This window comes from Phalacrocorax carbo, chromosome 25 (assembly GCF_963921805.1).
Source record: "Phalacrocorax carbo chromosome 25, bPhaCar2.1, whole genome shotgun sequence".
Taxonomy (NCBI): Eukaryota; Metazoa; Chordata; class Aves; order Suliformes; family Phalacrocoracidae; genus Phalacrocorax; species Phalacrocorax carbo.
The window spans coordinates 978,954-1,000,591 of NC_087537.1; the positions used below are offsets into that span (position 1 = coordinate 978,954).

At 60.9% G+C, this 21,638-nt stretch overlaps 2 protein-coding genes across 5 annotated transcripts in view; one reads left to right on the forward strand and one right to left on the reverse strand.

Moving 5' to 3' along the window:
* The window catches only part of ZNF385C (zinc finger protein 385C), an 81,051-nt gene extending 62,121 nt beyond the window's left edge, over positions 1-18,930 (forward strand). For 2 of the 3 annotated variants that reach the window (XM_064473067.1, XM_064473069.1), the window contains 7 exons: positions 4,350-4,492; positions 9,410-9,520; positions 11,747-11,918; positions 12,724-13,053; positions 14,658-14,845; positions 15,037-15,150; positions 15,892-18,930. In XM_064473067.1, the coding sequence (XP_064329137.1) occupies positions 4,350-4,492; positions 9,410-9,520; positions 11,747-11,918; positions 12,724-13,053; positions 14,658-14,845; positions 15,037-15,150; positions 15,892-16,116 (1,283 nt within the window). In that variant the 3' untranslated portion in view covers positions 16,117-18,930. The remainder of the gene's footprint in view (positions 1-4,349; positions 4,493-9,409; positions 9,521-11,746; positions 11,919-12,723; positions 13,054-14,657; positions 14,846-15,036; positions 15,151-15,891) is intronic. The other variant, XM_064473068.1, reaches the window with a different exon arrangement.
* Positions 18,931-19,063: 133 nt separating this feature from the next.
* NKIRAS2 (NFKB inhibitor interacting Ras like 2) lies at positions 19,064-21,627 on the reverse strand. 2 transcript variants are annotated; one of them, XM_064473075.1, is made up of 4 exons: positions 21,162-21,627; positions 20,846-20,924; positions 20,683-20,745; positions 19,064-20,274 (listed from the first exon to the last, which is right to left on the reverse strand). In XM_064473075.1, exons 1-4 carry the CDS (start codon positions 21,253-21,255, stop codon positions 20,178-20,180), a joined length of 333 nt encoding a protein of 110 aa, XP_064329145.1. In that variant the 5' UTR covers positions 21,256-21,627; the 3' UTR covers positions 19,064-20,177. The 2 variants fall into 2 exon arrangements, with proteins under 2 accessions (XP_064329145.1, XP_064329144.1); XM_064473074.1 differs by having other exon boundaries at positions 20,683-20,924; positions 21,162-21,609.
* Positions 21,628-21,638: the final 11 nt, after the last annotated feature.

A 21,638-nucleotide genomic window follows, 5' to 3' on the forward strand; every position in this document is an offset into this window, starting at 1 on the left:
AATCTGCTAATTACTGATGATCCTAAAGGCAGAGCTGGAGGCACTGCGGGTGGTCTGGATGCCGAGCAGTGCTGGGGCTGCTGCGGTCGTCGTCCAGTGTTGTAACTGGGGGTTGCTTCTCTTCTGTGGGAGCCTTTGGCATTGGGGGAAGCGCACACGTGTTTCCCAGAGAGTCTCCTGGAAAGAGCTGGAGCGAATGCAGCCGATGCTTGGCCAGAGACAAAAGCTTTAAAGCCCTGGGTAAGGAATTTGAGACACCACCAAAATTTGCTGAGAACACCTACCAAATGGGACGGAGCCAGACTGCTTCTGTGTGAATAAACAGCTCCCATCTCCATCTGTCCTGTGCAGACTCTGCGCCAGATGCTCTTGCGAGGCAGCCGGCGTCTGTGGAGATGGGTCTTTGGCAGATTCTCGTGTCGCTATGAAAACCCACGGCGTTGTCCCTGACGCTTTCAAAGGCGTTTCTTGGAGGCTCACACATACGTAGTGTTAGTGCACAACAGTTGCTCTGATCTGCCTCGCAGGGGACCTGGGAGAAAACCCGCTGCAGACTTGCATGTAGTTGCTGTGTGGAGTGAAGAGGTGGTGGGGACAGGCTGGGGACGGCAGTCAGGCACGGTCCTGGATGGGCTTGGTTGAATGAATGACTGAAACACATCTTTAAATTCCAAGGGATCCCTCTGCGAGATGCGTGCCTGTGGGACAGGAGCCGGGCTGAGCTTCGGAGGGCTGGGGAAGGGGCTGAGCGGCACCGCAGTGGTGATGCCGTGTGATTTGGCATCTTCCCATCAGGCCTGGATGCTCAGCTAAGAAGGGCTGTGTGCCCTCCCTGCGGAGCTGGAGGGGGGCAAAGGGACGCCCCCGGGCTGCAGCAGCGCCTCAGACCCAACCATCGCTCAGGGACTAAGTCAGCGGCTCGGCAGGGAGGGTGCCCGGCCGGGACGGGCACAGCGACCCGGCTCCAGCGGGGTGGCTTGTGGGATTTCCCATGGGCTCAGGTGCTTCCTCAGCACGGCTAAACCGAGAGCCCGGCTGGGGCGTGGGGCAGCGCCTGCCGTGCCCTGGGTGCGTGTGCCAGGAGCACGGGGCTCCTGCACTGCACTGCTTGTGCCAGCCCTTCAAATGCTTCACGGAGCCCTGAGCGCATCCCAGCACGGATGCCGTGGTGCCGGAGTGGCCATGTTTGCTGCAGAGGTGGGGGCTCCTCTTCCAGAGTCGGGGGAGAGTCAAAGACAGCACTGCGGTGGGGAACGGCCCCGCTCTGGAGCTGCCGACCGAGCATCTGGGGATGCCATTCACCAGCAAAGCCTACCCTGCCGGTGGCCGTGCCTATCACCTCGGGTAAGGTCATGCCATTTTAGACAGACCTGGGGGCCCTGCCACTCTCCCCAAAGCAAATCCCTTTAATTGGGTGTCTAATTAATAACTAAAAATACAGCCTGCAGCTGCTGCCGGAATCTGCCCTGCGGCAAAGGTAAGGCAGGAGCCGCAGCAGCGCGGCCCCGTAACCTTGGGAAGGTGCCCCAAGAGCATTGTGTGGGTGCCCCGTGCCCCGGCGGCTCGCTCCGCGCCAGGGAGCTCCGCTGGTGCCAGGGCTGCGGCCGTGCCGCTCGCCTGCCCTCTCGCTGCACGTGGTGCTTGTGCTTTTGCATCTGAGGGTCAGGGAAACTGAAGCTGGCGGTGCCTTTGTCCCCGTGCCGCGCGGCCGCCGTCCTGCGCCGGCTGCAGCTCGTCCCTTCCGCAGCGAGCGCTGGATTTCCTCCCTTTGCCAGCTGCAGGCGTGCGGCCGCTCCTCACAGGGTGCCTGAACGAGGATGATGCTGTCGGAGGCTTTCAGCCCTTTTCCTGCTCACGGAGGTCTTGTCTACTTCAGTGGCAGAACCGGGAGGGAAAGGTTCTGCTCCCTCTGCGGGGATCGGTCCCAGCTGGGATTTCTGGGCTTTCTCCTGTCCGTGCCTGTTCCACCCCTGGGCTGCAGACCCAGCCCAGAAATATGTTTAATCCACAGATTAGGGCTCAAGGACGTGCCAAAGCGGCGCGGCGTATTGCGACCTTGCAGGGTCGGCGGGCAGCAGAGGCTGCAGGCGGCGGCCGCCGTCCCCGGGGGCCTGTGCCCCCCCGCCCAGCACCCCTGGGCCACGCGCCTGCCCGGCACAGGGGCTCCTCCCCGGGGAGCAACCCCCCCTTGGCTGCGGGGCCGTGCAGCGGCAGCCAGGTTTCGCCGGCGCGGTGGCGTTGGCTGTGCTGCAAACTCCCTTTATTCGGTTGCTGTTGGTGGGGGCAGAAGTGTTCACCCGTTCTCTTGTTCCTCCCAGTGGTAAATGTGATATATATATATATTTTTTTTTAAGGTCAGTGCAATCAGTGAAAACCATACTGACAAAGGCAAGTGGAAGCCCTTGCGATCCAGCCCCCAAAAGGCTTCGTTGCCGCTGCTGCTGTCACGCAGGGTCGTGGCTGCGTGTGCAGGCTGGGGGGGGCCCCCCGGGGGCGGCTCCCCAGGCGCCGGCCCTGCCGTCTCAGATGATTTGGTGCAGAAATACTGTTTCATGCCTCAGAAGGTTAATTATGCATCGTTCACCCATTTCTGCTTGTTTTTGCTCCCTCCCTCATTGCCGTTGCTATAATTTTATTTATTTATTTTTAAGCAGTTTCACAGATTTCCCTTCTGGGCGACTCTGGAATTAACTCGATCAATGCACGCCTGATGAAGCAAGATGTAATTTTTCCCCGGAGTCAGGCCTGACTCAGGGATGGCTCCGGTGCCGCTGAAGAGCCGCCCGTGTGCGCTCTCCCAGAAAGAGGTCGTCGTTGCCCGCGGGGCCCGTGCGGCGAGCGCTGGCTGCTCAAATTCAGGAAAATCTTTCAAACTTTGAATTTCAGATCTGTACCTCAGCTCCTGCACCAGCCTGGTTTCTGCCGGCGGAGGGTCGGGTGTAGAGCAAAAAGCAAAGCGCTGCGGGAGAGCGGCGCCAAGCCGCTGTCGGACCGGGGTCCTCGTCGCACACAGCCGGTGTCGGGGCGCGGGGGGGGCCGGAGCGGGGCCGGTGCCTCGGCACTGTCGCAAACCAGCTCCGGTGATTGCGGCTCCGGGTCAGCGTTTGCTGCGGGAGCACCCGGCCCCGCTGGGCACTGGCCGCTTTTGTCCTCCCATGAGGGGCTGCGACGGTTCTCGGCACCGGGGCGGGCGGTGGGCTGGGGTAATGCTGCACCGGGGCAGCCTGGCTCCGCGACCGCTTTGAGGTGAAAAGGAACTCAGAAATCAAAAAAAAAAAAAAAAAAAAGAAGAAAGGAAGGTTGCCCGTGTCCTTGCTCCAGGTGGAGGGACCGAGGGAGAAGGTGTGAAGCCATGCGAGATGAGAATGGGCTTTTCTGGCTCACAGTGTTTTTAAACCTTTTCTTAATCATTGCATTTTATTCACACTCTTGTTTACTTTAACTTTTCCCTCCTCCTCGCTCTCAGAGCTGTGCACGGGTGCAGGAGCCCAGCCTGGGCCCTCCGTGGGTCAGAGGATGCTTTCCCAGAGTGGGGATGGATGAGTCCGAGCGGAAAACCACTGCCCTTGGGCTGCTGAGTGGGGCAAAGCGCTGGGACGGGGAGCAGGCTGGAGTCAAGTCCCCTCTGTTCAGCCTTCTCTCCTTCCCAGCGGTGTTTTCTTTTTAAACAGAAAATTATTAATAACTCCAGGCTATTTTTAAATCGCATGCCGGAGCTCACGGCTAGTTTGCGGGGGACGATGTGAGGCAGGCAGCAGTGCCTGGCCGGGGAGCGGGTGGCTGTAGGGCAGGAGCTGGCAGGTCAGGTGCGGGGAGCCCATCCCTGGGGGTTTTCACCCAAAATACCCATGGAGGGGTTTGGATGGTCCCGGGGGCACCCAAAATTCCACACCTGTGCAAAGCCGGGGTGGTGCTGCGGCGGGGGCTGCTCAGCCCTCTGACCCCCCACTCGGTGCTCACAGGGGTGCTCGGGGCCAGGGCGCTCCTGCGGCTGCTGCCAGCAGCCAAAAAAAGCACCGGCCGCGGTAAGGGGGAGCCCCCGAGGTGCCGGTGTGCGAGAGCCCGGGGCTGCGTGGGCTCCCAGGGACAGCCCAGGGAAGGGGCTGTTTCCTCGGGGGAGGTTTTGATGCCTTTCGGAGGGTTCAGAGCGAACGCTGGCGCGCGTTTGGCTTTGAACCGGGATGCTGGTTTTGAGCCCAAAAGGCAGAGCGGTGCCCGGGGCCACCCTGGGCTGGGACCTTTCGCTGAGGAGGGTCCGGAGCCCACGGCAGATGTCCCCGCGGCCACGTCCCCCGCTGCCAGCAGGGGCCACCGACGCTAACGCTGCTCTCTCCCCTCTGCCTGCCCAGGTCCCTCCGGACACACCAGTCCCCTCTTAGCGTCGTTGCCTATCCCCGGCCGTCCCCTTCATCCCCCCTTGGACATCAAGCACTTTCTGACCTTCAGGCTCAACGGGACGTCACCGCTCAACCTCTTCCCCAACTTCAACACGGTGAGTCCCCGGGGGCGGGTGGGATCGGCTGCCAGACCCCTGCTCCCCCGCAGCAGTCCCTCTTCTACCCGGCACCACTCCTCGAATCCTGCCTGGTAACTTATGGGTTAATTACTGGGGTCTTTGGCTGCTGGTCGCTAGTGCCATGTGCCTGCTCTGCCCTTAGCTCGGAGTGGTTCCTGACCAGCCATCACCCTGATACACCAGAACTAAAAAGATGGTTCATTTTAACCAAGATCAATTGGATTTTGCTCCTGGAATCAATAGTAATAAAGTAGCTCTGGAAAGCAGTTCATTAGTTGAAAAATAAATAAAGAAAAGGAAAGAAAGAGAAAGAAGGCCTATAGGTAGACAAGGAACGTGGCTGGTGCTGGGCAAGCCCAGTCGCTGTGGGACTTCTCCCACCGCCTGGTTGGGCTCAAGGTCTCCAACCTTGAACCACCAAACCAAGCGCTTGTGTTACGCACTTAAACATGTCTCTCTAGAGATGTTTTGTTATACATCTAAATTGACATGGATACGGCCAAAGACGTACGACGGCATCTTGGGTGTGAAATGGTGTTTTCCCTCCTCCGTGCCGCTCTCCCCAGGCTGATCCCAGCCTGGCTGGGGTCTCCGTCCACCCGGGCACCGCCCCGTGTCTCGTGCTGACGGGGCAGGGATGGGATCTGCTCTGGGAGCCTGTCTCTTGCCTTGCTCTCGGTCCCTGCCCTGGTGTTTCAGCCGCCTGGGATTCCCCTGGGACCCAGCTCCTGGCATCGCGGAGGAGAAGGTTTTGCTCGGCCGAGGGGCAGCGGTGGCGGGGAGCGGGACCCGGGGCTGGTCCCCCCCACTCCCCCCACAGAGGCGGGGTGGACATTGCTGGGTCTGGTAAACGCTCGGGTTTTTCCCCTCGTGTGCCTGGAAGCGGGACTGTGCTGAGCTCCCTCCCTGCTGGCTCGCCGGCCTTTTGTAAGTGGCTTTGAGATTAAACATGCTCGGAAGGTGCAAATTATCGCTGAGATCTTCAAAGACGGCCGTAGGCATTAAGTACAGGATTCCTGTTGCTGTTGAATGGGATTCAGACGTTGAACTCCTTTAAACTCTTTTGAAACCTCAGCTTTAGCCTGTCTCTCCCCTGTGCTAACAAGCAGAAACACAGGAGAGGAGGATTTTTTTGATGCCATTAAGGTTGCTGCTCTTTGTCTGGGCTCCTTTTTTTAGACACTGGAGTCAGTAGCTAACTTGAACCAGACCCTGTTGTTTGTTCTGCTTGGCTCCCGCGTGCCCCTGCCGCGGCACGTGTTCTCCAGAGTTGTGTTGCTTTAAAAAAATAATAATAATAATTTGGAAAATGAATCTCTTGCACTTGGTGGAGCCGCACAGACCCGTCGCGCTGCTTCTGTGCTCGGTGGGGACTCGTCTGCCCCGGGGACGGAGATGCTGGGGGAGGCTGTCCCGGCTCTACAGGCACCTTGAATTAATTGCTCTGAGCCCAGACCCGAGCCCAGGATATGATGCTGGCTGGGTGAAGCCAGGCCTGACGGCCCCGGGGTGGGAGCTGCCCCTTCGGGTCGCGTTTGTGCTGGAGAGGCGGCTGAGGCTGGGGGCGCGAGGGCTCCGTGTCAGGCGCGGGCAGGCGGCTTTGCAGGGGACCAGAGCGGAGTCCCTGTCCTCGCAGGGTGCAGGGCTGGAGCATCGCTGCGCCCCGCAGCCGGGCGGGCAGCTCCTCACTTCTCTGCCCGGGTGACCGTGATGCCAGGTCAGAGACTCCACCGGGCAGCGGAGCCTCAGGGGTAACGTGGGAGGGAGCATCAGTCAGGGCATTTTACTTTTTGAGAGAGCTGCCGTATCTGAATTGCTTTAAAAATAAATCAGAGGGTTTGCCTTTGCCTACCCGGCGTTGCTGGTGATGCTGTGCAGGATTCGGCACTGCCCTGCAGAGCAGGGGCTGTTTGCAACTGCTCAGCAGAACGCTTTGCACTTTGAGCAGGTCACAAGGCTCTCATGAACCCAGCAGATGTTTTACTCTGGAGTGAGCGAAACCTTTCCAAGCCGAGGTCTCCTGCCATTTAAAGCCACAACAACAGGGGGGAAAAAAGAATCCTAACGCAACACAGAAGGCGCGTTTCGTGCCCGAAAGGCCCTTTCCAGCTCTTGGGATGTTGCAGCTCCCCAGGACCCAGCAGCGCCTCGCTAAACCATGGCAGGAGATGCAATCCGAACTGACGCTGTGTCCCTGTGAATTCCCGTTTCTGACCTCGGTGGCCGGCAGAGCGCTCAGCGCAGGGATCTCTATTTATATCGGTAGGAACATCCAGGGATAAATAAAGTCATGCGAGTCAATAAGAATTGACTATAAAGCCAACATCTTTATTCTCTGAGTGTGGGGTGCCCAAAGCCTACCTCTGCCGTCGGGTCAGTTCTGCTGGAAGCCTCCAGGAAGAGCCTCAACCCACCCGGCTGCGGGCGCCGGTACGTACCGCTGCGGCACAGAGCCTCGCCGGCCCCGGGGGACACTGCGGGGGTCCATCGTGATTCCTTTTCCCGTCCGAAACAGTAATGAGTGCACATGTTAGGGAGAGGTTGACGGAACGCTTGTGTCTTCGTTCGGAGAGAAGCACGGGGGCTCTCAGGTGGCATCTGAGTGTCGGAGCCGCTCAGCGCCGTGCGCCGGAGGTGCTCAGCAAAGCGCGGTGCGTGCCGCAAGCCTCCCGCGCTCGACGGAGCAAAGAGCGGCTGTGGCAGGGAGTCGCTCGGCCCCTGCCGGCACCGTGCAGGCGGCACGCGTGCCCCCGGCCGCGCTCCCCCGGGGCTGGGCGCCCGAAGGCTTTTCAGGATGCAGTGCTTGTGTTTGCTTTGGGACAGAGGGAGCGGTGATGGTCCCCAGCTGCGCCAGCCTTGGCCGGGATGCACAGGGCTGGGGTGAGGAGCCAGGCTTCAGACGCACCGGCCAGCCCGGCCTCGGGGAGCTTGCAGCTCCTGTGCCTGCCTGGGGCAGTGCAGGAGGCAGTGTGGGCGCTCTCATGGACACAAATCCTCGCCGTGCCATGGGGCCGAGCAATGGCGGCTCAACAAAAGCACGGAGGGGTAAAAACCCAGGTCGGTGCCATCGCCTTGTGCCCCAGGAGGACGGGGGGGCCCTTTGCTGGGGCTGCTCAGTGCCGCTGCCCCGGAGTTAGTCCTCAGCCCCGGCGCCACTGGCTTTGCCGGCAGCTTCAGGTTCGTGCTAGGATGGTCCCCGGCTGCTTTTGCATCCTTGTGCGGGCGTGTCTCCGCTGCCCCCCTGCCCTGCTCCTGCCACGGTGCTCGTGGGTGGGTGATCCCGCCGGAGCCAGCAGAGCTCGGTGGGAGCCACCAGCCAGGTCCCGTCGGCTGCGAAGGTTAGAGCCATTTTTCTTTTCTGTGCATGGAAAAAGGTGGGTATTTCTCTGGAAATCAAGTGCTGGCCCCGCTTCTGCCCACCGACTGGCAGCGCAGGGATGCTGCCTGTAGCACGTTGCAATGTTTGTCGTCAGGGGTGGAGCAGCATCTTTGCCATCTGTAGCTTCCTCCGGGTCTCTGCCAAACCCCAAATGCCTCTTCATTTATATGCCAGATAAGTGAGTAAAATTTCGTAGCAAACAGGCACTTCATTAATCACCTGCTTTTACCATTCTGCTCACTCCTGGAAAGGAATTTGGGGTCTTGATAATGGCTCTGTTGTCCAGGCATGTGCCTTGAAGACTGATGCACCTGTCTCAGCAACGAAATAGCTTTGCAGAGAAATACGATCGCCTGAAAACCCAAGGCTCTACTGACAGCAGGACTCAGATAAGATAATCTTCCTGTGCCACAGGGTAGGGGAACAATACTAGCATTATAGATTATAGCCACGCTCAAACAAAGAGGTTATTCTTATTTCCTCCCCCTTAATAAATGCATTTTGTTTAAAACAATTATGGCTCTTCGAACAAGTTTGCTGCCTGGGCTGAGGAATGACGCCGAGCCCCGGGGAGAGACAGAAGCGCCAGGGGCTGTCATCAGCCTGCACACATCTGCCTCGCCTGCAGACCCCGCGCGCTGCCCCGCCACGAACGGGCTCGTGGAAAGACACGGCGCGTTGCAGATAACTGGAGCTGTTCCGTCTCCGTGCATGCGCCCGGTGAGATACCAGGGCTTGTAATTCCATTAGAGCAGGCAAAGGGCACACCTGAGCGGGAGCGGGGCTGCGGGGCAGCCCGGAGCGGCTTTGCGCGGGCACCGTGCCTCGGGCAAGCTGCGCCCGTGGCTGTGGTACCGTCGTCCCTCCCGCCCCGGCTGTGCTGTCCCGTGGGCGAGCAGCAGGCTCCGCTCGTGCCTTTGGCTTTGCGCAGGGACGTTTCAGCGCTCTGATGAAGAGCACGTGGAGGGTTAACGGCTGGTTGCTTGTTTTGATCACCTCTGCTCCCTGTTTTGGTGGTTTCTGCTCCTGCTAAGTGTCTCGAAAAGCTGCCCTGGGGTTGGGAGGTCGAGGGCAGCAACGGGGAGCTCAGACAGAAACCGATAATTTGCCACCCATGACACCCCTGTCTGTGGTGGGGAGAGGGGGGACGGGGAGACCTGCAGGGGAGCATGGTGGGTCTGCAGTCTGTGCCCCCCGCAGCAGCCTTGTCCCCTCTGCCAGACCACAGCAGGTGTTCGGACCCTGCAGGTTTGGGTTTTTTCAGGGATGGTTTAAAAAGGACAAGAACAGGCATCAACGCAGCACGCGTTGCCCCGTGGGGGGGTGTCTCTGTGGCAGACGGGGCTCCCCCGCTGCCCCAGCCGCTTGCTCCTTCCAGACACCCGGCACGAGCTCTGCCAGCGCTTGCAGCGGCTCCTCGGCGAGCGTGACGAGCGCGGCGGGTCGCGGTGCCGCGCTGGGGCAGCCGTCGCGGCGTGGCACCCAGCCGCCCTCTGCCTTCCCTCCCCTTCCAGATGGACCCGGTGCAGAAGGCGGTGATCAGCCACACCTTCGGTGTGCCCACCCCGCTCAAGAAGAAGCAGTTCATCTCCTGCAACATCTGCCACCTGCGCTTCAACTCTGCGGTAAGCGGGGCCGGCGAGCGCGGGGCTGGGTGGGCGAGCGGGGCCGCTGCCAGCGCCTGCGGCCGAGCAGGAGCATCCCACGATGGGGGTACCAGCTCCTCAGGGCTCTGCCCTCCCTCTGCGGCTGCCCTGGCTGATATTTCCACCAACATCTCCCTGCCCGTGGGCGCTCCTGGGGCTGCCGTGTCCTCTCTTTGCCACGCTGACTCTTTCTGCTCCTTGTTTTGTTCGGGTCTGTTCCCTGCTGCCTTGGTCTCAGTGTTTGCGCTTAAGGCGCTTTATCAGCTCATGCAATTCATATCTGGTCTGTGGGAGCTGAAAATAATTTTCCCTGCCTTGGCTTCCCAGAGCTCTGGTGTGGCAAGTGGGATATTTTTATCCCCCCAGCCTTTCATTCTAAGTAAATCAACCACCTTATAGAGGGCAGGAAGGAAACGTTCATTGATCCCCACAGTAATGAATTGCACACAGCTGATCTTTTGCGGGGAAAACTGATAAAAAGGTTTGAAAGGGAATTTTCACTCGAAGACGGCGGGAGAGGGACAGGGATTTGCAGGCAGCAGGGCTGGGAGTGGAGTGCGAGAGCCTTCTCTGCACAGGCAGCGGCTCGGAGCCCTTCGCTGGCCCTGCTCATGCCGGCGCAAGTCCGTCGCTCCTCTGTGCCGCTGCTGCAGGGCAGAGGCGGAGGCAGAAGCCTCCCGTGCTCAGCCCAGCCTGGGCACACACGTTACCCGTAGAGCTGCCAGCCTGGGAGCATCCCCTGGCCTCGACTGTCCCTTCCTGGGGGAGCGAGGCAGCGCTTGAGCCCCCGTACCCGCGGGAGGACAGCCCCGAGCGGAGTCTCCTCTGCCGGAGCTGCTGGCACACTCGCTGTCTGGCAGCGTGGGCTGCCGGGAGCTGCTTTCGCCTCCCCCGGGGTGGCTGCGCCCGCCCAGACGCTGCACCCTGGCTCTGCCTCCCGTGGAGGTGCCGTCCCAGCCTGGCTGAGCTGTCTCAGCAGAGCCCGGGGCTGGGTGCTGCCCTGCCAGCAAAAGTCAGCGTTTCTGGCCTTAATTATTCCGCTCTGCAACCAAGCGGCTCGGGGACAAGTACCGCTTTCCCATCCCAAGCCGCATCCCGGCTGGAAGAGCGGAGCCGGGGGAGTTGGTCCCACCACGCGCTCCCGCTGCCCTCGCAGGCACCCTGTGCCGCTCGCCCCCGTCCCTGCCCGCGGTCCCGCCGCGGTCCCGCCGGCAGGGGAGCACGTCCCGCGCAGACCCTCGCACGCCACTTGTGTTTCTGCGCAGAGCGGCAGCGGTGCCGGGTGACCTAGTTAGGCTGCAGCCCAGCCCTGTCCCGGCCCCGGTATCTGGGGAAGTTTATTGTGTTTGCTAATGAGGGCCCGCGCTCGGGTGGCCCTTTTTCACTTTCCCACGTACCCGGCCGTCGTTGCACAGCGCCGGACACCGCTCCCAGCCCTTGGAAAGCCGGGGGGGGAGGGAAGGGATGCTTCTTCCTACCGAGTGCGGGAAGCCTCAGCCGGGCTCTGAAAACGCTGTGCAAATTAATCTGTGCTGCTCAGTGGTCCAGCGTTTTAATTCCTATTCAGTTTAGTTTCCGTAAATTGCTAAACTCTAGTTGTTTTGGGGGACAATGTGGCATTGTCCCTGGCTGTGGAGTACACAAATGTTCGGGTGATTTTCTTTTGTGTATGTTTTTATCAGTTCAGTGCAGGCGTGAACCCACCAACCTGCACTTCATTATTCAGCGTTTGCTGGGAGAAAGGAGCCCGTGAATGTAAATTGCATGTTAGACACCCGTTAGGTTACAATGGGAGATGTGTCCTCCCCACCAGCGTACTTTTTAATTTTATTTTTACAGCTAGCAATTCCTTGTACGCTTCTGAAGTCATAGATGTTGCCTGAAAGCTTCTTTTAAAAGTGGCTCGATGCATTTCATCAGAGCAGGGTCCTTATCTCGGCCGTGCAATGCAGTGATGCCTTAGCGAAGCGATACCTCGGCCTGAATACATTTGTGTGCCGAGCAAGCTGGCGGGAGGAGGAAAGCAGCTTTGCACTGCACCCAGGCAAATCCACCCCCTCCGAGGCGGCCCTGGGGATGAATGTCCCCGGGGCAGGTGGCTGCACTGGAAATGCCCAGGGCTGACCCCTTCACCCGTCCTCCCTGCGTCCGGCCGTCTGTCCGGGCGCAGCACCGACGCAGCTGTCCCCATCTCCCCCTCCCCAGAACCAGGCGGAAGCCCACTACAAGGGCCACAAGCACGCGCGGAGGCTGAAGGCCATCGAGGCCATGAAGAACAAGCAGAAGGCAGCGGGGGCTGCGGCGGCGGCCGCCGGCCGTGACGGCACAGCCGACTTCGCCCCCAGCCCCGAGGGCAGCGAGGAGCCCGGCAGCACAGGTAGGCGGGCAGGGGCGTGCGGGAGGGTCCCGCGCCGGCAGCCCGCGACACGGGTGTGAGCGACCTGGCCGGTTCCCGGGAGTGCAGCGGCGTTCGTGGTCACAGCCCTGCCATGGCTGCAGCATCCTGAAGAGCCCGATTAAATCCCGACCCACAGCAGCCTCGTGTCTGAGCGTCCCGCCATGGTCAGCTGCTGGTCGGGCCGCAATTAGTGCGGCATAAACGCCACCGTGAGCATTAATAAATGAGCTTTTGTGCTCTGCTGGCATCCCCAGCGTGCCTGGCTGAGGCAGCGTCATGGGGAAGGGGTGGAAATCAAGCCCAGGAGCCTGGGCAGCTCATGTCCCTGGGGGGAACCCGGCCCCTGCGTGTCCCTGCAGCTGCTCGGGGTAGCCGCGGGTGTTTCCCCCAAGGTTTGGTGTCTCTGGGAGATGTTTTGCATGGCTGCAGGAGAGGAAGCGTTCCCTGCCGTGCCCTGATGAAGGCTCACACATCCCCAGGGCTCTGCCCCTGCGCAGGGACGGGGCTGGTAGGAGCCAGGTTCCCCCGAGCAGAGGCAGTGCGGGAGCTCACCTGGGCTTCTGTGCTGTGAGCCTGGCTGCCACGAGCCACGGATAAATCAGGAATGGGAGAGACCAGGGGAAGAGCCATCCTCGGCAGGCATGAACATGGGCAGATGGTGCCCGAGATGGTCTCAGGGAGGATGGGGAAGCTCTCTGCAATCCACAACACCCATTCACGCACAGAAAGCTTTCCCTTTCTGCCCATTTCTTTCTTCTTTTCCCCTTCCTTTCCCTCCCGCCAGCTCAAGCCAACGGCCTGCAGGAGCCGGAGGGTGAGTGCAGCAGCCTGGGGCTGACGCCCGGCGCCGAGGAGTCGCCCGCGGAGCTGTCGGGCAGCGTCGCCCCGCTGGGCTCCCCGCTGGCCTCGGAGCTGTCAGAGGGCACCTCGGACGCCACCAGCATGGCCTCCTCGGCCACGCAGGCGGCCGAGGCGCAGGCGGCCGATTCGGGCAGCAGCGTCAGCTCGGCCCCCGACAGTGAGAAGGAGGGGAAGAAGAGCAAACCGCACCTGTACTGCCCCACCTGCAAAGTGACCGTCAACTCCCTGTCCCAGCTGGAAGCTCACAACACCGGTAAGGGCATCGCCGGTGGGGGGACGGGCCCCTCGCAGCTCTGTCCTGGGCTCCATGCAAAGCCCCGCCGTGCCCCATCACCAAACAGCCTCGCAGGGAAACGGCGAGCGTTAAGGAATGTTGCTTTAATTAAAAAGGGTTGATTAAGGTGGCTTGCAAAGATAAGTCATGGTGTTTTACCTGTGCTGCAGCTTATGAGGTGAATTTTAGCAAGGTCAAACACTCTTTTATTGTTCATGTCTTGTATTTAAAGACACTTTCAGATACATTTCATCAAGGGATTGGAGGCTCCTTTATATTCCACTGCAGTTTGGCTTTGAGCTGATAGCAACCTGAGTGCCAGCGCCTCTTTCAGACCCAGGATAATCCTTCCAAAAGCAGCTTGGTGGTTTGGGCTTGTGGTCGTTTTGAGAAGCACCTTGGGAATCTAACGAGCTTCGGAGCCCAGCAGCAAGCGATGGCTCATGGGCTGCGCAGAGCAGCCCCCTCGGGGCAGGCGGGCGGCTGGGGCTGGCGAGGGGGCCCCTGCAGCCTGGGGGTGGCTGGAGGGGAGGAGGGGGCGGCCAGACCCCCCTGGGGCGGCAGCTGCAGTGTTGGGGGCCCCAGCTGGGTCTGTGGGCTCTGCAGCACCAGCTGCCTGCTCACCCCTTTCTCTGGAGGATGCTAAAAAAGCACAGGCACCCTGGTTTTAAAGGGAAGGGACTTTTCTCCCCGAGTACAGCAAGAACTGGGAAGCAGTTCCCCCAGCCCAGCTGCCCGCTGGGGCGGCAGCAGCAGCCGTGCGCGGGGGTCGGCTCAGGACACCGCTGCGGCTTAGCTGCAGACGTGTCCTTTTGCTTTTGTCAGCTCCGGTTACAAATTTAGGAGCTGATTTGGGGAAAAAGAACAAACAAACAAAACGGTTGCAGGCTTGCGTTCCTCCGTGGCCGTCATATGGACTCAGGCTCTTTGCTTAACGCCTTAAAAAATAGAATGAATTAGCGGTGGCTTAAATTACTTGCCCACCCCCACCCCGCCGTCCCAGCACTGGCAGGGGCAGGACAGAGCGCCCTGTCCCCAGGTGTGCGGGGATTTCGGGTTCCTCCTTCCCCGCCTCCTGTAACCCCACTGAGCTATTCCAGGCTCTGTGGCCGGATCATCTCTGACCTTGGGCGCAGCTCAGATGCTGCAGCACAGCGGGCGACGCGTGCCCAGCTCTGCAGGCTGCGCTAACGCCCGGGGACAGGCGACAGGCTCCAGCACATGCTTAAAATAGCAGTTTCTCCGAAGGTCTGGCACAAGGAGAGAGGGGGGGACTCTGGGAAGCTGAGCATTTCTGGTCTGCCTGCGAAGTGCAGCTGGCCACAAGAGCTTGGCAGGGTTTGGGAACGGGCTGCCACATCCCCAGCAAGAGCCCGGACTCCCAGGCAGCCTCCCTGTCCCTTCTGCCTGCAAGTGCTGCAGGCGCAGGTTGGTGGGAGGACCAGGGTCCCGCAGGAGCGGGGGACACACAGCGCTGTCGGCGGGTTGCTTGGAGGGCATCCTGCCTGCTGCCGCGGCACTGAGCACGGCGCCGAGTTTGTCTGCAAAGCCAGTGGTTGCTGAGTGTCCCCTCTGCCACCCAGGCGCCAAGCACAAGTCGATGCTGGAAGGTCACAGCACCCAGCTGCGGCGAGGCCGAGGCAAGCTCCTCTCCCGGGCAGGGCACAAGTCCAAGCGAATCGGCAACAAGGGCAGCATCAACATCCAGAACAAGGCGTTTCACTGCCAAGTGTGCGAGATCTACGTGAACTCGGAGACCCAGCTCAAACAGGTGACAATGCCAGGCCTGGATCCCCTGGGAACACGGGGGCACCAGGTGCAGGCGTGCAGACCCCTCTGCACGGGCACTGGCGGCTCGAGGGGTGGGTACCTGATGGTCCCCCGTGGACCTGAGCTGTGCGGTGCCGTGGGTCTGCTCTCGCTGTCCTGGCTCCGGGTGATCCCGCTGTTTTCCTCTCCCAGCACATGAGCAGCCGGAGGCACAAAGACAGGCTGGCAGGGAAGCCGCCCAAGCCCAAGTACAGCCCCTATAACAAGCTGCAGAAGAACGCTGCCCTCGCAGTGAGTATTCTCAAGGTATCTGTCTCCCTGCAAATTAACCCACCCGGTTTCCTCTCCAAAACATTGCTTGCCATGTTAGCCATCTCTTGCAATAAGGGACACAGGGGCTGCTTTTCGTAAAGGCTCTGTTCCCATGATCATATCTAACCTGCTCCCCTTGGGGAGGGCACACTGCAGGGGTGGGAGGTGTTTTGTGTCTTTATTCATGGGAAGGAAAGCACGGGAATAACTTCCGAGTCGTCTGGCAGCAACACCCCCAACTGCAGTGTTTGTGATTCTTCCACCTGTTGCATGATTTCTGAACGGGAGGGCTGCGATGGTTGGGTGCTTGGAGCTGGCACGGCTCAGGTCAACCAAGCCGAAGCATTTTATTTGCAGAGACACAAGCCTCCCTGCCTGGTTTAGCAGAGGGTTTGGCTGCAAATGTCATCCCGGGGCAGCAGAGGAAAGCACTGACGTAGGGAACAGCCCAGCTGTTGCAAAAGCCAGGGCAGGTCTCTGGGTCGGCGTGATGGGGCTGAGGACCTCCCTGCGGAGGTCGTCACAACTGGGGCATCCCTGCGTGCTCCCGCTTGGAGCGGCTGAGCCGAGGGACCGGGGCTGTGGGGTGGAGTGTGGGTCGGGGCCAGGGGCTGTTTCCTGCAGAGACGTGCTGAGAGCTCAGCATGGGCAGGGGCTGCCTGTCTGGCCCAGGGAGCTGGGGCTGAGGTCTCTCCTGCAGCCGGGCGCCTCATGGTGTCTCCTCCCTCCCCGCAGTCCAAGCTGGCTTTGCAGAAGCATCTCACTAAAACCCTGGCGACCCGCTTCCTGCCGAGCCCGCTCACCGCGGCCGCCGTCTGTGCCATGCCTGGCCCCCTCGCCCTGAGACCCGCCGCCGCCACCACCCTCTTCCAAGCCCCGATCCTTGGACCAGCCCTCTTCCGAACGCCGCCAGCCCACGTCCGCACCACGCCGGGCCCCATTGTCTTTGCGCCCTACTAGAGCCGCTCGCCCGCCGAGGGTCCGTCCACCGCGCGCCAGGCTGCGCCGCGGGGGCTGCCCGGTGCAGGGCGGCGCTCCCGGGCAGGCTGCTCTTCTGGCTGGTGGGAAACCATAATCGTAGCCATCGACCCCAGCTTCTCCTTTGCTTCAAGCGGGCTCTTTCTGGAGCAAGATACCCCGGCAGAGCCCCGCCGTGCGTCCCCACAGCTCCCCTCGGCTGTGCCAGCCCCACACTCAGCAGAGGAGCCCGTCACGCGGCTGCGCGGCGCAGCGAGAGGACAGTGCGTGAGTCAGCAGGACCGTCTTGTGTCTCGTGGGCAGGGGCTGCCTGTCCTTGGCCCATCCACTTTCTTGTTCATCACCCTCCCAGGTGGTGGGACTGGAAGAGGAGCTGGCTGGTCCCTGGGGGAAGGAGCATCCCTCTGGCTGTCCGGTCCCTGCCAGCCCAGTGGGAAGGGAACTGCAAGGGGAGTCTCAGCCCACCTTGTACTGGGAGAAACGACCCCAGTGCAAGTGGAAAGTTGGTGGTTCCCCTCTTGGGCCGGGCTGGCTGTGCCCTCGCCAGCCCTGCACTTGACTGTGCTGGCTGGGGGTATCCATGTTGCCCCACCAGCCTCCTACACCCCACGACCCCCTACGTCCCACCAGCCAAAGAGCCCCTGCCACAGCGGGCACTGACCACACTGACCGTATCTTCACTCCGAGAGCAATACCTGAAGCCCAGGGCCGGCATCTTCTCCCTCTGAAAGCACACTGCCCCTGCCCTGGCCACCAAGAAGCACACAACCTGGACATGCAGCCGGAGATGGGCTCCGTTCCAGCCCAGCGAGGACAGGAGAGCCAGGCCATCCGGTGAAGGCTCCCCAAGGAGGTGACTCTGTGCTCGGCGCCAGCTGTTTGCCTCTGTCCCACCCGTGGGGGACAGCCCTGCCCCTGCCTTCTGGGAGATGCTGTGAGGCTGCATGAATGTCCCTAAAGCACTTTTGGTTCTCCAGTGAAAGGCGACGCCGCTGCTCGCCCACCGACCAGCTGCCGTGCCCGGCCGTCCAACCCCATCCCTGTTAGGAGCTTCCAGGGAGTGACCGATGGCTCCCGAAAACAAGGTGTCCCCAGCAGCCCGGACAATCAGGTACAAAGGAGCAGGCAGCGCCCGCAGCCTACGCCTGGCATTCTCCCTGTGATGCTCCCGTTGTAGCCTGCAGAAAGCCAGGCTCCAGAGGGACCCTGAAGCCGTAGCTCTGCTTTTCACTGTGCTCAGAAAGCCCAGCAATGACCTGGTCTGAAAACTGTAACCACGGCGCTCCGGGTTCCCAGCGCGCTGCTGTAAATAGAAATATGCAGGAAAGTTGCGACCCAAATGGACCTTACGCTGGAGTGACGACCCACCCCGATCTATGCAATACAGGGGGAGCAGCTCGCCCGCCGCGTTTGCTGTCTGCATTTTACTTTGGTGCTCACGCTGCCTGTACAGCCTGGGGTGGTGGTCAGCGCAGACAAAACCAACGCAACACTTAGCTCCGTGCAGACGATTCCCTTCCCGTCCCCTGGCCCAGGGTGCTGGCTCAAAGACCTCTGCTGTGGCCCACATTCCCTCCCAGCCCTTGGGAAGAAGCAGGTCGGTTTGTGCACCTGGGACTCCACACGCACAAGCACACGTATCCGACGTCTTGGCCATAAGCAACGCTTGGATTTCAGGAGGTGTTTGTCCAGCGCGCTCCACCGATGCTCAGGACAGGGTCGTGGCAACGGGAAACGCACACGGCTGAAATGCTTCTGCTTCCCAGAGCTGGCGGAAAGAGCTGGAGCCTCGGGCGCGCGCAGGAAACCCGCGCAGAGGGAGCGAGGCGGCATGGAGCCGTACGCCTGCGTCTGGCGGGCCCGCTTCTTGCGCCGTGGGCAGCGCTGACCTGCTCCTGCGGCAGAGGACGGGAGTTACGGATTAATCTGCTCAGGGCGTCTCCTCTCGACCCCAGGGAAGGAGGGAAGTGGAGAGAGGGCACCAGGAGAAGAGCGAAGGGAAGGCTGGGGGTAGAGACAACCGAAAGGTCTTACGGTGGTGGGAGATGTGGCTCGGAGAGCAGCTGAGAGGAGGCTCCCAGCAGCAACGGCTCTGACAGGGACAGGGAGACGGTCCCACAGCCCAGTGCAGCCTGGATCCCAGTGCCACAGCTCAGGCGCCCGTGCTGGCTGGGGCCTGCGGGCAGTGGGAGGGACATAGCTCCAAGAGCATCGCAGTGCCAAGCAGCCCGTGATCAGCCCAGCTCCAGCCCTCCTCCTGCTCATCTCACTGTGCTCTTCCCCAGGCCACCTCGCCAGTCACTCCCAGCCCTGCCACAGCAGAGGAGGGCAGTGTGTCCCCTCCCGCAGCATGCCCACCAGCCTCAGGAGCGTGGGGAACCAGGAGCAGCCGGCTGCAGCCATGCTCCAGCCTGCAGGAGCCACTTGGCACTAGTGGGTCATTCCCCTGCATTTTTTTCTAAAAATCCTGTGCTGGAACCAGCAGCGGCTGCTCCCGTTACCCCTCCACCAGTGGAGTCCTAATACACTCCTACACTTGGCACTTTAACCCCTTGAAAGCCATTCCTTCTAATAACAATACTACTACAACGAGCTGCGTAAGAACACACTCCCTCTATCGCATCCCCCCCTCCAGAAACGCCCCCTGCTCCTGTGCTATCCAAAGCATTTACTGCCTTTGACTTAGCATATGCTGTACTAGGTAGTAGGGCGTAGTCCATAGCGCTCGATAACGTGTGCCCCTCTGTAAATAACCTTGGAGTGATGTGAACAGTTTGATTCAAAAAAAGAAAAACAAACCCTCAAAAAAAAATCCCCACAAAAATGGAATAAACAGACTCTAGGGACTTGGCCAGTACCCCTCCTGTAATGTTCATTGTATATTTTTTTGATGTACTATAACTGTTGGGAAAAAAAAAAAAGGAAAATATTTTGATAATCGAATCTCATCGCTTTATTGTGTTACTCAGTAAATAAAAGGAACAAGTATAAACAAGCCAGGGCTTTCTCGTCATTTTTTTTTTCCCCCCTAGATCCAGACTAGCTGAAGGGAACACGTGTTGCTGGGCGGGACCAGGATGCCCTTCCCTTGTCTTGGGGAGATTCTGAGAGAAGTCAGCACCACGACAGCTGGGCAGCGAGAGCTGCCACAGCCCTAGGCATCAGGGTGTGCAGCCTAAGCACAGTCGCAGCTTCTCCAAGGTCACGACTGAGTCCCCACTCAGGAAGAGGAGGGCTACAGTGTGGTGCACATGGGCACCCTGCCCTCAGTAACAGCATCTTGCCCTGCTCCACGCTACACATTCACTGGGGCAGGATGACTGAATATTTCTGCACATAAAGGAGCAGCGGGCACTGCCAGGTAAGGGGTAATCTGCTGGGGAACGCTGCAGAGCCAGGACAGGGGAGAGCTGCTCTGACAGTGGCTGGGCTGGAGGCAGGGCCAGCAAGTGGGCTCTTTCACATGGCATCAGTAAATACAAACGAGAGCAGCTCAGGGGAGAGGGAGTAGTTTCCTCTGGCCCGGCTGTGCTCAGCCGTGGAGCTGATCCCCACCTGCTGGCCAGCCCAGTGCTGTGCCTCCCCTCCAGCAGCCTACGGCCCTCGGGTCTCTGCCCGGAGCGCAGAGGGGTGTCACTTGGTGAATCCTGGCTTTCCTGTAGTACCTCCAACATCTGCAGGGGCTGGGCAGTGAAAAGAGCAGTCTCTGTCCCAGTGCAGCGAGATGGCTCACCTCTCTCATCCTCAGAGACCATCCCCAGCCCTGGGATGCCCGTTCCTTGTGCCACCATGCTTCCCGCAGGCTCCATGACACCAAACAGGCGCAGCAGGAGATAAGTGGAAGGGAAGGAGGGAGGTGAGGGAGAGGTGGTGGCAACAGAAGAGAAGGGAAAACAAGGTTCAGCCATCCATGGATCCGCTGCCCTTGTTCTTGCGACTCAGGGGAAAAGCAGACTTGCTTTGTGGCTGCGTCATCTTACTGGCTAGGTAGATGAACGGCTCGATCAGCGTATGCCGGTCAGCCACGGACACCTCCCACAGCTTCACCTTCTCGCCCTTTGCCCAGTGCTGGGCTGCGTCATGGTCCACCCGGCGCTGCTCCTGCAGGTCACACTTGTTGCCCAAAACCACAATGGTGACCTGTTCAGACAAGGGTGAGAAGAATCCTTGAAGGTACCAAATGCAGAGCTGAACAGTGCTGCCTGGCTCTGCCTCGAAGACCCTCAGTGCCAGGCCCAAGCCTGAGCTAACACCCCCTCCCTGTTAAGGGCTTTTAAAACACCACATTTCCCAGTGTCTCCTTCTGCCAGCTTCCCCTCCTGTTCAGGTCTGTGTGTCTCAAACCAGCCCCGAAGTGGAAGGGCCTGTTGAGCACTTGTACACCCAGGAAGCATCCCAGCAGAGTTGCCAGTTACAGTTGAGAGCCTTATGGAACAAGGACGCTGTCACTGTCTTGTGATAAGCTAGAGAAAAGGAGAGTCTCTGGGTGTGAACTTGGACAAGGGGTGCAGATCTGACGGTGCAGCCCTTTTCCCCTGGGGTACTCACCTCTTTCTTGTCCTTGGACTTGTCAATCTCCTTCTTGAGGAGCTCCACCCGCTTAAAGGACTCCTTGCTGTCAGTGCTATAGACCAGCACGTAGCCGTCCGTGCAGGAGAAGCAGTGCTTGGGAAGCTCCAGGCCATCCCGCAGGCCCCGCGTGTCGTAGAACCGCACCTGCTCACGCACCCCCCGGTCCGTCTCAATGGAGCCCACGTAAATGTCCTCCTGGGTCTCGATCATCTCGGAGCCTGACGGAGAAGCGCGCAGGGGAGACATGGGGACCCTGGCCAGGGAGCTGGCCCCGGCACGGCCCAAACCGTCCTGCCGCCCGGCCTGGGGCAGGACCGGTCCCTCCTCCACCCCCACCGCCGGGGTCTCCGGGCACAGCCTGGCCTCCTGCTCCCCGCCTGCAGCACGGGGCCGCCCGGCGCCCAGCGGAGCGGCCACGCAGGCCTCTGCCAGGCTCCCTCCCCGCCCCGACTCACCAACCACATGGTTCCCGTACAGAAGCTGCTCCAGAATCGACGTTTTCCCGACGGAGGCCTGGCCGCACACAACCACCTTGCAGCTCTTCCCCATGCTGCCTCAGCCAGGGCCGCTGCGGGAGCCCGCCCGCCACGCACGGCTGGCAGGGCAGGGCCGCCCGCGCTGCCCGGTGCGGGCACCCACGGCCCGGGCGGGGACCGGGGTCAGGGCCTGAGGGGGCGCCGGGGGAACGCGGCCGTGCCCGCGGCCGGCCCAGGCCTCAGGGGCGAGGCGGACCGGAGGGCGGACCGGGCCGAGGGGCTGGCGGGGCCTCACTGCGCGGCGGCGGCGCACAGCGCCCCCCTGCGGGCGGGCGGACCGGGCTCTGACGGGACCGCCGGGGCGCGGTGGCGGCACGCGAGGGGCGGCGGCGAGCGAAAGGCGCCGCCCCGGTACTCCCACCGGCTGCCTGGGCCCGTCCCCTGCCTCCCCATGGC

Bases quoted from the DNA above. Each gene is read 5' to 3' on its own strand.
- NKIRAS2 (XM_064473074.1), bottom strand. From the start codon at position 21,255: ATGGGGAAGAGCTGCAAGGTGGTTGTGTGCGGCCAGGCCTCCGTCGGG. The intron at 20,925-21,161 runs GTGAGTCGGGGC...CTTCTCCGTCAG, and splicing joins GTACGGGAACCATGTGGTTG to GCTCCGAGATGATCGAGACC. The intron at 20,275-20,682 runs GTGAGTACCCCA...TTGTCTGAACAG, and splicing joins AGTCCAAGGACAAGAAAGAG to GTCACCATTGTGGTTTTGGG.